Source organism: Panthera leo, chromosome D1 (genome assembly GCF_018350215.1).
Source record: "Panthera leo isolate Ple1 chromosome D1, P.leo_Ple1_pat1.1, whole genome shotgun sequence".
Lineage (NCBI taxonomy): Eukaryota > Metazoa > Chordata > Mammalia > Carnivora > Felidae > Panthera > Panthera leo.
This window is the reverse complement of record NC_056688.1, coordinates 72,431,537-72,450,109: the sequence shown is the minus strand read 5'-3', so window position 1 is coordinate 72,450,109 and position 18,573 is coordinate 72,431,537. Positions and strand designations below refer to the sequence as shown.

Sequence of the window (18,573 nt, the reverse complement as noted above, 5' to 3'; positions counted from 1 at the left end):
CTGACTTCTATTTAGAATGAACTTTAACTTCTGTGATAGTGAGCTAGTATGGTTGTTCTTCGTCAGCCATTTCATGACACACTGATCTGGATTCCATCCATTCTTTGATTGATTGATCATGTCATGGACAAACGTTAATTGTTTTCGCCAATACTTTCTAATGATGCAGTGGTCCTCTCATCTCTTACCCAGGGCTCACTGTATTTTTCTAAAGCTTATCTAGTTTCTAAAACCCTTTAGATCCATCCTGACCTTACTGTCATTCTGAAAAATTCAAGGAGGATTTAGAAGTTGGAGAAAAAAATGAAAGGGAAAATGCTAAATAGATAGGTACTGATATGGGAGAGGAAAGGCATTTGGAATTGGAGTACTATTTTAAATACAATTTTAAAAAGAAGTTATCAGAATTTTGACACTTGGAATGTTAAAGTTTAATGGGAGTATGCTTTGCACTGAGGATTTGGTATTTAAATCTGCATTCCCTTTTGGAAACATGGCCTATTTGTTAAGATTTGAGGCTTAAAAGATATATATAAATACTTGTAAGCAGTAGCACCAGTTGCAAACCCATCTAAATAGAGAGAAAAAAAATGACTCATTGAGAAAAATTTGCTAATTATTAGGGCATTCTAAAATTAAATTTCTGTAACCTTTATGAATCCTTATAGAAGCAAGTATAATCATTCCCTATGATCTAGTATGTTAGTTAGATATGCAGTTGGGCAAATAGTGTTTAACTGAGTATTTTCTTTATAAGAATATGCATCTTTTTCTATAGAAAAGTTTTAGCAGTTTTTATTACTGAGGGACAGAAAACATCTTGACTTTATTTTCTTTGAATTATCCTCTAAGTGGGTATTCCACAAAAGTTGTCATATGTTTATTTCTTTTTTAAGGACTATGTGGTTACAGTTTGACTGGTTTCTTCCCCCTTGAAGATTTGTCATTCTTCCTTGAATGGCACATAAATTTTGCTTAGACTTAGAAAAAAATCACCTGGATTAAAAGGAACAACATCTAAACTTAACTATCAGAGGAAATAGCCCCCTTTTCTGTCCTATCAGTCTAAGAAATGATAAATGCTGACTGAATATTAATAGAATTATATTTATACTACCAAGATAAGATTATTGAGCATTATCTTTTTTTCCCCCTGGGAATAGTTTAAGTAGTCAGGTAAAAATAAATTTAGTTGTGGTATTTTGTGATAGATACACTAATATAATTGTCTATATCCTAGGGTTAAAACAACAACAAATATAGCCTTGATCATTTTTATAATGGGAGAATTTCTCCATAAGTTGGCTTTTGTATTTGTAGTATTTTAATAGTTGTAAAATATATATGTAACATTTTCCATACTTACTTTTTAACTCTAACAGATTCCTCCTGCATGGAAAAACTACTTTCAAAAGATTGGAAGGAAAAAATGGAAAGACTAAATACCAGTGAACTTCTTGGAGAAATTAAAGGTACAATATACAAAATATCAAACATATCAATGTAGAGTATATTATTTTGTATAACAACATGTTTGCTGATCTCTGTATCCTAAGATTAAATTTTTACCTTTAATATGTGTTTATACATGAGAGGGTAAATATGTAGTGTGTCCTTGAAATTTTATTCTTTATAATTCTTATAGAATGAAATTTTTCCCTTCTGTTTTTATTAGTCTATAAACATATAAATTATAGGGTAAATTGCTTCATTAACAGTCTGAAAAATAAAAAAAAATGTCAAAAGATGAAGAGCAAGTTAATTTTAGTCTTCCCTCTTGAAATCTTAATAATGGCTTGATTTATGAATCCAAATCATTAATTTGAATTTCTTCTGGTCAAAAAGGGTCAAGGGTAGCACCTATAAAAAAGAGTTTATTGAGTGTATTTTACATAACGGTTTGTGGGTGTTTTCTGAGGCTTGGTTACCTTTTTCAAATCCTGGCTCTATCACTTCCTAGCTGAGTGACTTTGGGCAAGTCACTGAACTTTTCTATGTTTCAAATTCCTTATATCTAAAATGGAGACAATAACAGTTCCTACTTCATAGGCTTATTAATAGGATTAATACAAGTAAAGCTTTTAGAACAGTTGTTGGCACTTAGAAAACACTCGTGAGGGTCAACTGTGGTTGCTGTTATTATTAACATACCCATAGGATCATAGGTTGACTGATCTCAATCAGATTTCATAGAAGTTAACGTTTCATGACCTCTGACCCTAATAAGGATGAGCATCTTTAGTTCTGAAGGTATGTGATTGATGTTATTATTTTGAAACATGTTAAGAACCATTACAAAATTAAGTTGCCCTATCAGTCAGGAAGTTATTCTTCTTCCTTAACTCTCTCTTGTTGATGCCTTTATGGAGATGAAGTACTTTATTACTAATTTTGGTATCCTAAACAGAATCCATGGTCATTAATTAATTCTATCAGTTGTCTCTTGCAGACAGACAGTCATCACTCCAATTTGCACTAACAATTTGGGAACCTAATTACATTAGTTTTCTGAAATTATCAAATAACTTCAGATGAATCTTCCTATTGGTCATGGATAATGTTTTATTTAAGATAAACATCTGGCAATAACTCTGATGAAAATGTTATTTTTAATTTATTACCAAAAATTGCCTAGTGTTCAGGTATGTTGTGTTCAATTCAAATGAAGACAAAAGGAAGTCATCTCTTTCCCAGGGAATAATTAATAACTCATTTCATTAACTAATACAGTATTAACATTAAGTGGAAATTGAATATTATTTTGAATTCCACTGCCTCTGTTCTGTACTCAGAAAGGGCATTTGCTATTTGGGGAAAAAAATCTTAACTTATAAATGATGGGTAGAAAGAAAGTCATTAGTGACATATTCTGTATCCAGCTGCAGTAACATGTTGTGTGCTACTTTGCACGTCATTCTGTGTTTTCCATCCTTTCCAAAGTCATTGGTTTTTTAACAGTGAGAACAGTAATGGTTTATGCAAAGGCAAGCTTTTGCCAGCGTGAATGACAGGGGTCTTGCTTTCTCTTAGTGATGTGGAAGTTAATATTTTATTATGTCATGATTCAGCATCAAGTTTTTGTGCTTCAGGTTATCTCCTCTCCCTTCCCCCGCTTTCCATCTTTCTTTATTTTCCATTCTGATTATGACTTTATGATGCAAAAACTGTACTAGCCTTAGATGATCAAAATGTCTAAATCTCAAAAGCAAAAACACATGCAAATTTAGGCTTTTCAAATTCTTTAACTTTTTTTTCTGGATTCTGTATGTGATATGTGAACTTTCATTTGTGTGCTGCTCTCAGTTTTATGAGCATAGGAGATAAGATTCTTACTAAATTTTTCATCTTGATTTATTATACATAATTGTCTCTTTTTACATCCTAATATTTTGTCACCATAGCCATTATAAAAAATATACCAATAATATATTATCATAAAAACTGGAAAAAAATAGTTTAAGTAGCTTTCAGGTAGTTTGATTCAACCCCTGCTAAAATTCAACATGCATTTTTAGTCTAGGTGAGATCAGGCCAGTTATTATCCACCTAAATTAGTTATAATTATTCTGAAATTTTAATATGGTTTAAATACTATCCCCAAGAAATACATACTATTGTGGGCCACCAGTATTTTATATCTCAAACAACCCTCATTACAAAATTTGTTGTAAATGAATTTATGATAAATTCCTTCATTACGTATTTGTTGCAAAAATAGAGAAATAGACACACAAAAAATAAAATGGTTATTTAATTCTACCTGTATTATTTTGTTTAATTTATGCATATACTTGTTAAAGTTTTTCCTTAAAATTAGAATCTTTCACTGTTCTTTTATAATCTATTCTTTCCCATTTAATGATATATCAATAAGTGATTAAGTCATCTAAAATATTTTTATTTACAGAAAATATTGTATGAAGTGAGGTTCTCATAATTTGAGTCTTTTATTCAACATTTAAGTAGTTTTTAAAAATTATTTGTCATTGTAAATAAAAACTTGAATATGGATAACTTCCTAATAATTTTAAGTATTAATTAGTAGTTATTTTCTTAGGATATATTCCTTAAAAGTGAAATTCCTGAGTTAAAGCATGTGTTCTTTTCTAAAAAGGCCATTGACTCATACTACCACATTACCCTGCAGAAAGGGTACAGTGTTCCACTCTCACCAGCAGTGTCTGCAAGTATTCTCTTGCCCTCAATGGCAAGTATTATTACTTCAAAAATTTCTTGCCAGTTTTTATAGGGGAAAATGATATACTATTGCTGATTTAATTTGAATTTCTTTATTATTGTTAATGAAGAATCTGACATAAATTTATTTGTAGTAAATGTCTCTTCCTTTGAGAATTGCCTGTTTATGTTGTTTGCCCATTTTTCTTTTAACGGATTTGTCTAGTTCTTATGGTTCTGTATGATTTTTAGTGTATATTTTAATGGTATTAACCTTGATGTCATGTATGTTTCATTTTATCATTTTCTTTTGCATTATGATTTTTATTGTCAAATCTCTCCCTCCCTTTTCATGCTCTTTTATGTTGGAGGTTTGTTTAGAAAGGATTCCCCCACTCTGCTATATTTTGTTCCAATTCTTTGACTATATTTTTAATCATTTAACCCTTTAATTCCTCTTGAGTATATTTTGATGTGTAATTTCAACTAGAGAAACAACTTAATTTTTTTCTTAAGCCATTAACCAAATATATCTGTATCAGTAATTAAATAATTGATCTTCTCTGTCTGACTTAAATAACATCTTTTACCATACTGATTGCATATTTGAAACCATTTGTCGGCTTTTGGTTTTATTCTATCGATCTATCTAAACTTTTATTACTACTGTGCTATATTAATCACTGTAGCTTTATGGTATCTTTGAAAAGTAAATATTGCAAGACCACATTCATAATTTTTCTTTAAGGTGTGTGCATACTTCTCTAAAGTTTATTTTAGGCTTACATTTAATTTAGTTAAGTGTTCATTAAAATCCCAAAATAAGTTTTTGAAAGATTATATTTATATGAAACTATAGGGTGAACTGACATCTTTATAGTATTGAATCTTTTCATTTAAAATCATTTATTCTTTTATGTCCCTCAATGATGATTTTTTTAAAATGTAGATTCTGTGTGTTTATTTTGATATTTTCTCTATAATATTTAATCTTTTTGCTTGCTCTCGTGAATGAGACATTCTTCATTCTGTTTTCTTTTTGTTATCATATTTAGGGATGCTAATGAATTTTGCTGGTTCATTTTATAATTTTCCTCTTTATCGAACTTATTAGCTATAATTATATTTCAGCTGACAGGTTTTCTCTTTTTTGGCAGTTATGCCCCCTTTTTTCATCCCTTCTCATATTACACTGCCTAGAATATCAATAATTATATTAAGTAAACATGTGATAGCAGGTATTTTGTAAAGTTTTTAATTTATGGATTTGTTTTTACTATTTCACCCCTAACTATTAAGATATTTAAGATATTCTTTACTATTAAAAGAACATTCTAGTCATAGTTTATTAGGAGTTTCTATGAGAAATTGCATTTTATTTTATGGCATATCTTATTGGTTTTTGTTTTTCAAATTTACTGATGAAATAAACCCTGATTAGTCATGGTGCAGTCTTATTTTAATGTACCGAATAATTTTATTTCCTCATATTACAGTTGTTATTTTTGCATCTGTAATCATAAATGAGATTAGTTTGTGTTTTTCTTTATTTGTACTCTTTGTTCACTTTTTGTACCAGAGTTCGTGGTTGAATTGGAAAGCTTTCCCTCTTTTTCTAGGCTGCGTAAAATATTGAATAGATAATGTGAGGATTACTTACTCCTTGAAATTCTGAGAGAATATACCCATAAAATATCTGGGCCTGGAGTTTTTGTTGCTAATTGTTTTTTTTTTTCCTTTTTACATTTTCTATTTCTCTTTAAGTCAGTTTTTCCAGAAAAACATTTTCCTAGAATATTGTTTATTTCACTGAGGTTTTCAAATACATTAATATTGTTTTAAAATATAGCATCACATATTTTAAGATTTTTATTTTCTGTTATATATTCCATCTTAAATTTTGCATACTCATTTTCTATCCCTTTTGTCCTTCAGTTTTACCTGCCAGTGGCTTATCTACTTATCTCTTTTCCCAATATCCCAGTAATTATCCAGTTTTTAGATTTATTTCTCAATTCTGCTGCCACTTGAGTATACCAACTACTCCATATTGTTTTTACCTATATTATCTCTCCCAGGCTTATTTCCTTATACTTTTTCTTTTGTTTGTTTTTGATACCCTATAAATTCCTAAACTGAATATTTCATTTTAAACATTGTTTATTTAACAATAAAGGTATTTTGGCCATGAATATGTTTGTAGAAATAGCTTTATGCATCCCATAAATTTGGGCTGTTAGAATTCTCATAGTCATTATTTTCTAAATAGTCCATACTTATATTATTTTCTGATTTTGTGCATATATATATATATATATATATATATATATATATATACATATATTCTTCTTCTTCTTTTGGATTCGAGAGTGGAATGAAGCTGGGGGAGGGAGGAAACATAGCTTCTATTACTATCATTGAAAAATTCTGTGCGGTGCGCTAGGTGCCTGAGTGAGAATTAAAGTATTGACAGTAGAATGATTAAGAGTAGTATTAAAAAAATGAATCTTGGGGCACCTGGGTGGCTCCGGTGCTTAAGTGTCTGACTCTTATCTTTGGCTCAGGTCATGATCTCATGGTTCATGGGTTCGAGTCCTGCATTGGGCTCTGGGCTGACAGTGTGGAGCTTGCTTGAGATTCTCTCTTTCCCTCTCTCTGCCCCTCCCTCACTTTTGTGTTTTTCTTTTTCCTCTCTCTCTTTCTCAAAATAAATAAATAAATAAATAAATAAATAAATAAACTTAACAAAAAATTCCCTCCCTAATCCACGACCATAGAGAAGAACTTGAACATTTAATATGAATAATAATTAGAGATGTAGGGAATTTGACCTAGTATATGTTGGTTGGTTGATTATAAGAGGATAAGAATTGTGTTTTCAGGAGTTAAGGAAATAATGAAATTATTCTCAATGTACAAAAGAATTTAGGAATAGTTAATGGCTATCTGGCATTGATACTATTGGACTGCATTAAGAGAGAGTACCTCAGATATACTAGGAGTTCACAAAATATTTATGGAATGAATGGATGAATTTAAAAAACAAAATCTGGAAATTTAGCTGGAAATCTGGAAAATCTGGAAATCTGGAAATCTTAAACAGGGATATTGTAGAGGATATTAGAGGGTGTTCCTACTCTGGTGGAATGTTATCTTCATGACCTCCTAAAGTTTTTTCAAAATTAATACCAGTGTTTACTATATTTTCTTAATTATAAGACTAATCTTGAAAATGTTATCGATTTCCTGCCAATAAGTAAAATAGTGAGTACTTTTTGTAAGGTGCTTTATTTTATACAAAGGAAACAAAGGACTAAGACATCTACATTATTTTATTTGATCCTTATTATAACAATCCATTAAGGAAAATATTTTTATATTGATTTTATATATGAGTAAAAAGACTGTGAGAAGTTACATGGCTTATGTGGGGTCAGTCAAAAGTTGTGGCAGCAGGTTTTGAATCCTGCCTCTATAGCCTCAGAATCTTATACTTCTGCAGTGGGAAAAGGAGAAGATAGACTCTGGGCTGTTTCTGCCTCCACAGTATAAAAACAACCAAAACAGTTTCGCTTTTACCCTTTTCTATGTAAGTGAAGCAGTATTGCAAAGCTGGAGGACATATAGGTAATACAGTTTCTCTCTACAGAATTATTTATCTTGATCTGTACCTGAATGTAAGAGAGGGGGGAATCAGACGGTAGAAGGACACAAGGTAAGACAGAAGTACTGATAGGGTCCACAACCCATTTGAATGTATGTTTGAGTTGTACCAAAGGAGTAAGGACGCCAGAATAATTATGGTTATGAGACATTTCTAAATGCAATGGTGACATACCTAATGAAATCAAGAGCACTAGGAAATCAGCCTCTGCCTCCATGGATAGGCCTAATCTTCTGTGGTTTATGTGAGAGAATCCTAGCCAGCTTCCCTGTTTTGCACACATGCCCTTCTATGCTGTGGCTGGCATCTCCTTGGTGTGAAGGCGCCTCCCTGGGCAGTGTGCCAGAGAAACAGTAATGCTGGTTGTGTTTGACTTAGCACAAACTGTTTGTGCTTGTGTTTGTCAAACACACAGATGATATGAGAGACAAAAAAATAATTATGTGATATGAAGCAAATAAGGAAAATAGTGTTTTCCTTCCTTGGTCATTTATGATTAATCATTGCAATATTTACATTTAGGGATTAAGGTAGATGTGCCCCTAGGTATATTCTGCTGCAGCTGAGAAAAATGATAGTCTCTTTCTGATAGGAAAAATGTGGACTAAAAATTCCTTTAAACAGAAAGTTCTATAAATTATTCCCAGGGTTTTTCAAAGCTGTGACTGAAACACAATTGCTTATTATAGTTATTCAACTAATATGTCTAAGAGGCTTGTTTGAGAGCCCGAATGTTTCTGCCATACTTTACTATTAAAGGTTTTAAGTATTATTCTCTGTTACTTCATTAGGGTTGTTACTAAGAGAAATAAAATTAGGAACTGTGTTGCGTCAAATAGTACAAGCATATTGCAGTTGTACTTGGTACAGATACTGAATTAAAAACATGAATATATTATAATATTGCCACTGTGTGTCACTGAGAGAGACTGGTTTCATTATTAGGTTTGATTGTGGACATAAATCTCTGGAGGAGAGCACAGGAACACAACAGTCTTAGTTGTTTGTTTGTTTTTTTGTCTCCAGTGTACCATAGATCTTTGAAGATCAAATGGTGTAGGTTATTCTTGAAGTAACTTAAGCAGTACTGTTATCACCAAAAGGTCAGAATGGATCTAACAGCATTCCAACAGAATCAGTGTTCTGCATTCTAGGTTACTAGCTTAAATGCCGATTCTCTCTCCTAGTTTGTTCACTTTTCTAGTAAGGGCCTAAACTATATCTAAGTACTCTGATTACTCATTCCATACATTGCCCTTTCTACAGAATTCTCTGTTTTTTAGGAATAGTAATTTACAGTTATTTGTGTTTTCAGTTGTAGGCAATCACAGAAGGACTAGAGTGGTTTTCCAAGAGCTATGACTGTACACTTTACATATTCATTTATAAGTGAGTTTTTGTTGAATTTCCATTTATAAATTTACAGCAATTTCTTCATCTGAGGGAACTGAAAAAAAATCTGGAAGTGTTTAGAGGAGAATCATCTGCCACTTTTCAACTTAAAGTCAGCAAAGTTCACATACCTAGTGATTCTTGCTGTTTCACAGGATAAAGGGTTAAAATAGTAATCTATCAATGTTTAGATTTCGTGTATTTTGAAAATTTTAAATTGTTATTTCTCAAGACAAATGCTGTATTGCTCTAGAGACCAGCTTGTGAAAGAGATTGAGAGCACATGTAATTTTCTCACTTTCCTGTTTGTATGAAATAATGTGGTAGAGTGTCACTAGTTTCTGTATGAATTTTGTATAATTGTAGAACTTCAGAGTAATATCTAGAATTGTGGAATCTCAAAAGATTAGAGCTGAAGAAGCTTTGCATATTATGTACCCAAACTTCTTATTTTCCCTGTAAGGACCCCAACATCCAGAAAAGTAAAGTTACTGCTCTCAATCACATAGTAAATGACTAAGGTGGAAACTTAATATTCCCCCAGAATAGCATGTTTAACCCATCCATCTCACAGTCTTTTGGTCGTGTTGTAGTCAATAGTGAGCTATTATTTCTGAACCCGTGAACTCCTTTTATTAACAGTAAATACATATCACAGCTGGTTTTATAGATATTTTTGCATTATAACACAGCAATACCCATAGTTTTAAAATTTATACTATTTTGCATGAATGTAAACATTTCAAAGCTTTCCTTTGTACTCTGTTATAAATAACTTTTACTTCTTTTGAAGTCTGTGTGATATACATGTAAGCAATTAAAACCTCTCCCCACTTGGGTTTGGAGACACAAGGTCTTCTTAATTAAAATTCAAACAAAAGCTGCTGGTAAAAATTACTACTATATGATTAAGGTCTGAAGTATTATGATACATTGGAATTGCTGTTAACTGTTGAGATTAAAAGAAATCGATCTGTTAGAGAAAAGATCAGTTGGCTCTAATTAGTGAAATCAATGTTTACATAAAAGGAAATGCTGAAGTTTAGTAACAAATTCTGGTTATAAATATAACACTGGATAAAGTTGTTTTTTGTTATTATTACATTGACCACATAATCATGCCTTAAATTCATTGAATAAAAATCTGAAACTTCCTTTAGTAGTTATTATAATTAAAAACATAGAACTTTACTTTAAAATCATATCTAGTTTTAAAATTTTCAGTTTTATAAAATGTTGTTATATATAAAAATAGCCAAAAATTATAAAATACTTCTATTGATTCCACTTTAAAAGGCTAATTTTAGCAATTGCTGAAGCCTGGAGTGGGAAAGGAGGCAAAATTGGTTAGAAGTAAGAAAGATCCAAAGTATTCTTACACAATTATGATTACATTAAATATGTATTAGTCTATTTGGTGACATACCAAAATAAAAGAGAATACATTTTGATATAATTCAAAAACAAGACATTTCACTTTTTTCTCCCTGATTGCTGTGATGAAAATAAACATTATAACCAGCATGGAGAAGCAAAACTATTACTAATTGCAGCCTAGATTTTAAGTAAAATGAAGGTCATTAGCAATTTCCTGGAAGCCATTCAGATTGCTTACCAGGAAATGGTAGCTAGCAGGACATCTGTAATCCTCCTGTGTGGAATTAGTGAAAACATACTGAAGCTTTAATGATGTGTGTTAGACTTAGGTTTATGGTGGAACCTTTCTCCATCAAAGTAGCTCATATTTCATTGAATACAAATGATTTTTATTTCAGTATTAGAGTATAAACCCAGAATTGAAAATAGCCTTTAACATCTATCCGTATATACATACCTAATACACACCTGGAGAACAGAGTATGGCTCATAGTGGAATAAGAGATGACAGGGTAACAGAAGAACAGACAGTAGGAATCTGGAAGTGAAATGTGTTTGGGCAAATAGAAAAATTTCTTCCATAACTTGGAATGCTGATTTCACAACAGTTTGAGAGGTGAGTGTAGTCCCGTTTTTAGTAGCATCTTCTTATCACAATAAAGAAATAAACAAAGTTGAGTGTTAAGTGAAAATACCTTACAGGACATAAATTTAAGTCTGGCTTACTCTGCATTGTTTTGGGAGATATGGGGTCACTGATTCAGAGACTTTTAGCATAGCATCTCCATATTACCTGAATTATTTGGCTTAATAAGGGTAACATCTCTGGAACTATAAAGGGTGACAGTGTGAAACGGAGGAGAGCATATATACTCTTCAGTTTGTGTAGAAAATTATATACATACAGAAAATTGCTGGAAGGATATTTAATAAACTGTTAACAGAGGTTGGCTATGAAGTAGAAAATAAAAGATATGGGACAGGCTGCTTTTTAAACTTTTACTGTATAGTTTGTACGGTAGGTTGGTTTTTTTTTAAACCATGTGTATGCATTGCTTTTTCAATACAAAAGACTAATTAAAAAAAAAGACTGCAGTCCTCAATGAAGATGAAAAGAACTGATTTCCTTATTTTTGTACAAGAAAGCATGGATGATACTACTTACTTCAGATTTTGTTGAGAGGGTTAGAGAGAGAATATGTATTATTTGGTGTAGTATAGAGTAAGTAGAGAATCTGAAAATACTACAGGAAGCAACAACATTTGGCATAATTTAGTACTTGAACCAGTAAATATTTATTGATAGAATGATGAAATACAGTCCTCAAACTTTTTTTGATCTCAGGAGTCTTAGAGTGTATTGAAGATTCTAAAATTCTTTTGTTCATGTGACTTATAACTATTAATACTTAATTATGTTAGAAAATAACCCTGAGAAATAAAAAAGTATTAATTCATTTAAAATTTATAAAATTAAATCTGCTACATATTAACATAAAACCCATTTTTATGACAAATATTGAATATATGAATATATTTCCTAAAGTAAAAATGATTTAGTGAGAAGAATGACATTGTTTACAGTTTTGCAAATCTTTTTAATGTAGGTTTTAATAGAAGAGAGTTGGACTCTCTCATACCTGCTTTTGCATTCAATCTGTTTGATACATTTTGATGGAAGTATACGAAGAAGTTGGCCTAATATGCATATGTAGCTGACAAAGGGAAAATTATCTTGTAGCATTTTCACACAATTGTGAATTTTCTTCTATGATACTACATCAAATATCACAAGTGTTGGTTTCTTAAAGGTTAGGTCTAATGTAGGATCTGAAACCATATCAGTGAACTTTCAATACTTTTACATTAAAATACATTGGTCCAGGGGCACCTGGCTGGCTCAGTCAGTTGAGCATGTGACTCTTGACCTTGGGGTTGTGAGTTCGAGCCCCATGTTGGGTGTAGAGATAGCTTAAAAAAAATCTTTAAAAAATGCATTTGTCCAATTTTAACTCTGAATGAATCTTTTGTTCCATGCATGATTTTGTAATGCCATGCATTAGGCTTTTAGATTATATTGTCACTGAGTTGTGCAGCTCTTCCTTACGTTGGCACATTTCATCACATAGTATCAAAAAATCAAATTCATCAATATTACTATTAATCATATCAGAAAAATTTTTTTTTAGTATTTGGAAAGTGTTATGCTCATGATGGCAGATAGAAGTTTTCTGAAATTCTGATTTTCCCTTGAAAGTTCAAATTATATTTTAACCAATGCTATAAGGTTTTTTGTTTTTTGTTTTTGTTTTTGTTTTTGTTTTGAAGTGGGAGGCTCTCTTGGCAAATGTTAAAGTACAGGTAAGGATATTTTATCTTGTTCTTTTAAATGAAATTGGAGGTCTATGCAAAAAACTATGAAAAATTTCAGGTAGCAACTAGAACAATAGCACAAGTGATTTTCCTCGAGACAGCTATGATACTTAGGTGTAATAAGCAGTGGGATGCTTCCCATTTCATCACATAGAATCTTAAGAACTAATTTTTTAACTCTACACCCAACATGGGGCTTGAACTCATAACCCCAAAATCAAGAGTTGCATGCTCTACCGATTGAGCCAGCCAGGTGCCCCTCATCACACAGAATGTTAAAAATATGTGTACTTAAAAGTCATTATTTAACACATTATTTTACTATTTTATCAAAGAACTACTTAATTGAAACTGATTTTTTTTTGTTTTACTACAAGTGTGTGGTGGTGAAGAATACAATTACTACTAGTAGAGTTAGGTGCCTTTGATTCATGCTAGAGGATGAGCAGTTTTAACCCACTATTTCATTCATTCGCATCATCAGTGTAAGTGTCAATGTTGTAACATACAACTAATACCTTAGTATTATTATGAAAACAGTGTCGACCTTAGGGACACCTTGGAGACTCCCCTGGGACTCCAAGGGGTCCATAAATCACACTTTGAGAACCACTGGACTAGAACTTTAAAATAGAGTAGCATATAATTACCTTGATAATAAATCAATTTGTCAGTAATAACTACAAAGCAAATCAGTTACATGTAAGAGTTCAAAGATTCTGTGAAGACGCTAAATGAAGTTATTGACTTAAAGAACTTAGTTGCTTTCTCCCCTGGAACAGGAATTGTGGCATAATAAACACAGGGTGTAGAATTGATCAGATTTGGGTTTGAATTATTGTATAAACTGAACTATTTATTTATTTATTTATTTATTTATTTATTTATTTATTTTACTCTCAGCTTTTTAATCTGCAAAGTGGGGAAAAATACATGCACTTCAGGATTACTGTCAATGATTGTAAAATGACTAATAAAATAAAACCTTAGTAAATAGTAGTTTGCCAGTAGGAATAGATATGAGAGTATTTCATTATGTGCCACCTAAAGGGACCTGGAACCATTTATTACCTCTTGTAGCACCAATTATTCCCTAGGAAATGATTAGATATGTATAAAATTGAGAGGAAGTTCTAACACTCTAAGAAATCCATATTATCACCGACATCAAATTTACAGTATAGTCCATGTCGCCAATATTGTTTCAACCAAAAATAATGATCACTTTATTGATAATTAGCTTATATTTTTCAGGTAATCTAGGTCTGGAGAATGAAAAGCAGCCTAATCAGCTCTGTTCCCATCTTATTACAGATAGCTTAGCTATCATTTATCTGCCAAGTCCTTGTCGTAGTATTAAATCACCTTACTTAAGTATAAGTAAAATTCTCTTACCCAAAACTTTAAAGAAACTTTCCATACAGTTTTGGTTCTGGCATTTTATTATAGCAGTAGCTAAAACTTAGAGGTCTTACTGTGAAAATGAGATTTTCACATGTATCGCGTTTGGACATACAGTTGCTATGAATTTTTTTTTTTAGTGTAACATTTGGGATAGATGAGATTTCAATACATATGCATTTATTATTTTATAATTAAAAGTTATGCACAGAGTTTTAGTAAGCATAAAATATAAAAAAGTTTTATAATTTTTATATACTATTATTAAATTCCTCTATTTCACTTTAGTCTTCTTTGTTCAAATAAATGTAAGAAGTTTAAAAATATATATTTGTGATAATATTTATATACAGCTGATTCTTAGAAGAAAAATATGTGGGAGAGTAATTCATCTCATTGCTGTTTATAGGCCCAGGAATGCTCTGTGCCTAGCGCCCCACGTGCCAGGGGGTGTCCTCGGTATTTCTTTACTCTAGAGTCAGCTCTTGACAATTCTCATGGGATATATATGTCACATTAAGAGCTGGCCCATACTACTAGACCTCCCACACACTTACTATTTAAGTCATTTGTCTGAATTAAAAAAAAATCTAAGGCTAACCACTTAATAAAATGTGTGTATTTTCATCCAAATGGTGTTTTCATGAATAAGACCCTTGAAATAGGCATAAATTGTACATTATTCTCTACATTTTTAAATGTGTTGCTACTGTTGGTAATTACCACTGAGTGCATATTTAATGCACTGAGGAAATTTGATGCAATTATTCCGTTTATTTGTGATTCCCCTTCAATCCAAATGTCTGCATTAAACTATTGAAAAAGAAAACTACAGAGAATTTAGGTCATTTAAAAAATGCACACATTTTCTGAACTCTGCTTGTAAACTTGTATTGCACTAACCAAAATAAAATTAAAATGAACCCAACATTATAAAACATAGGGTTCAAAAGTTTAGGTAATTTTGAATAAAATTACCTTTTAAATATAACCTTAAAGAATTTGGGCCAATTGCAAGGCTACAGTCTTACAGAAGTCAATAAGAGGCACATATAACTGAGCTCAAAATTTAGCTAGTTTAACTTAAGACAAATTCTTTTTCCTCAAGCCTCTTTTCAGTACTTAGAACTTGATTACACCCGGAAATGGATTGAATAGACACACGTTGGTAGCTTTTAGGAAGTCTTTTTACAAAATGGCAGGATCCACAGAGGGAAGGTCTGTCTATTCCATGAGAGCCTAGCATTTTTTAAAGCTTACAGAATTTGGGTACTGAAAAAGATCTCTAATGCTGAAAGAGCCTGAAAACATGAAGAGTGCAAGAGGAGTCCAGCTTTTGTAGGTCCTCTTTTTAATTTTCTCCTTTGATCATAAGTTGGTAAGAAAAGTGCATGTGTTTCTCAAAAATGATTCAATATCATTAAAATGGTTTGGCGAGGGAATAGAGCAAGGCAGAAGAACACAGGTATTAAATGGGAAGGAGGAACTCCATATCCATTTTGTTCAGTAGGCATTATCTGATGTTCCCTTTCAAGTTAATATGCAACTATTCGTTGTACATGTTTTAATAATATTCTTAAACATCTCTCTAGGGCTAAGGAAGAGATGAGATTTAAAATAAGATCTATCTCATGGCTTTAAAAATATGTTTCTTCATGTAATAGTAATGAGAGACCTGTGTTCTTATGCTTAAAGCTACGAGTTACATTCCTATTAACATTTGTTTAACTAGGCTTCCATCACAACAGGTGCACAATTATTTTTATAAGTAAAATATTATCAGCCTTCAAAATTAGCCAGGGCAAAATGCAAGTTGTCTGATTAAATAATCAGAGCTGATACTTAAAATACATTTGATTTCCACAGGAATTTTAAAATGCAACGTCCCAATCTCTTCTGATATGTTGAGGGAGTTGCAATTGTTTGTAGTATGTAAGTAGTGGCTTTTATTGTAACTAGTTTGATACATTTCACATAATTCAGTTGACATTATGAGACACACTACTAAAAATATAATAATAGTTTATTACTTCTAGCCTAACATTTTAATCTACTAATGAAATAGTATGCTTCCTATTAAGTCAGTAAAAGAAAAAGAAGTGACTCTTTTTCTTTGAGGACTCTTCTAAGTTCAACTAAAAGCCACATTAGTTTAAAAAGTCAAAATCCAGTGTATTCTTATTTAAATTTGATTTCTGGAGGTTTAAAAAATACAAATATATATTTCAGATCAATAATGTATAAATCATATACACCATAATTATTGAGTATCTTGGGGAACAATAAAGACTCCCAAGTGTTATTGTAAAACAAATAAGAAACTAAAGTGAACAAAAGGAAACAAAACTAAACGTGTGAACCCTACACACACACACACACACACACACACACACACACACACGCACACACCCCTCTGAACTAAACAAGAAGCTTCTTTCATAGGCACCTTCACCATGGTTAAGAAGTGCTACAACAGTGCAGCTGTTAGAAACCAATTACAGGCAGGTAACTGTTTGTTTTCATATCTAAATCTGTTTGTCAATCAGGAGAATGCAATGAGTCAGAAAAGGGGATCTCAAATACAAACCACAGGGTAAGGCAGAGCACCTGGAATGGGTCCAAGCCACAAGAATTAGGGCAGGAGTATAGATGGAATCAAAACCATACATGTGCACATGGCTCCTGTCTTTGACCAACTTTTCAAATAGACTCAGAAGTAGAGATTATTGGAGAAAAATGTGAGTTTTGTATTGAGAGCAGTCTGATTTTAAGGTTTGTTAGAAGAGTGTGGTTATTTATAGAAGAGTGATTGTAGAAGACATCTACAGATCTTTACAAATGTAAGACATTTCTAAAATTTGCTCGTAATCATCCTTTTTAAATGAAGGTTTAAACTTATTTTTTAATATTATAAACAGGTAGGCTTTTACTGCTTTGAAATTCATCTGTGGCAATTTCCAGCTAATATAGTTATTAATGAAAAAACTTTAGTTTTTTCTGGACCCAGAGATACATTTCTACTCAAGTTAGAAAAACCACCTTTAATGTTTAAATATGCAATTGTCCTTGGGTTGCAAGATTTCAAGAGACAGTGAAGGATGCAGAGTGCTTTACATAAATCTATATGGCTAGAAGTTTTTCCATGCTGAAATGTGGGAAAACCTACTGAGACCCTCAAGTTTAAGCTGGTAACATCAAGGGAGCATAAATAGAAGTTTATTAAGAGTGCTAAAGAAAATGAAATGGGCACAACCATTCTGTGGTTTTGCTTAAACATAGGCTTTCATACCCATTGAGAGTCCTGGATTTCTTGTTAACTGGTTACTAAAAGGAGCTCTTTTATTTTTCCAGCCATAGTTTAGTGCCAATAGGCATTTGCCTTGAAGCATGATGGCTCTTCTCTAGTCTCCATAGTTGACTGTGTATTTCTCAGCCATGATACCACAGTTTAGGGTTGCCCTCCCAGCTGGATGCTGAAAAGCATTTTCCTGGAGTAATTGGTACTTGTCCCAGGTCTTCTTCTTTGCATATTTTTCAGTTTTGGTGTCAGGAAGAAGAGGAGGGGATCACCACCACTTGAAGTGGTGCTCTCTCTACCTGGACCATATTTTTAATATTTACAAAGGCTTGTCTGAGATGGAATCAGAATGCATGATCAAGAAACAAATGAGTAAGAAGTGATGAATTAGATGAATTGAAATACTGGAGAAAAATAATTATGATCTTTTTCAATTTAGAAAGAAGAGTTTACTTAAGATTACAGGAAGGGCCCTGAGGAGATTCTCTGTATTGTATTTCCTAAAACAAACTAGAGGTAGGACCAGGAAAAAAAATCACTTTTTTCCCCTTCATGATGAACTTATTCTTACTGTGGTTGACACTGAAAGAAGCTTTCCTACTAGAACGTGAATCCCAGAACGAGGAAAGGATCTTTAGAATTGATCTCATCCATCCTCTGCTTTCAAGAAGGAATGCATTTATAGAATCTCAATCAATCCACAAATCTTTTTTTTCCCAGTGCTTATTATTTGCCTACCATTGTGTTAGACTATGTAGAGTTTACAATACTTCGTATTTTCTACCAGTCAGACATGAGAAATGCTTTTTTTAAAATTTTTTTTTTTAAATAGGTTTTTAAAAACCTACAGAGAGGCATGAGAGGAGGGTGCTGTCAAAAGCAAAGACTAACA

General features: G+C 32.0%; 1 protein-coding gene across 14 annotated transcripts in view; it reads left to right on the top strand.

Annotated features, from left to right (window-relative positions):
• The window catches only part of SOX6 (SRY-box transcription factor 6), a 377,057-nt gene that overhangs the window by 119,797 nt on the left and 238,687 nt on the right, over window positions 1-18,573 (top strand). For all 14 annotated transcript variants that reach the window (XM_042907314.1, XM_042907313.1, XM_042907310.1 and 11 more), the window contains exon 4: window positions 1,383-1,472. In XM_042907314.1, coding sequence (XP_042763248.1) covers window positions 1,383-1,472 — 90 coding nt within the window. The remainder of the gene's footprint in view (window positions 1-1,382; window positions 1,473-18,573) is intronic.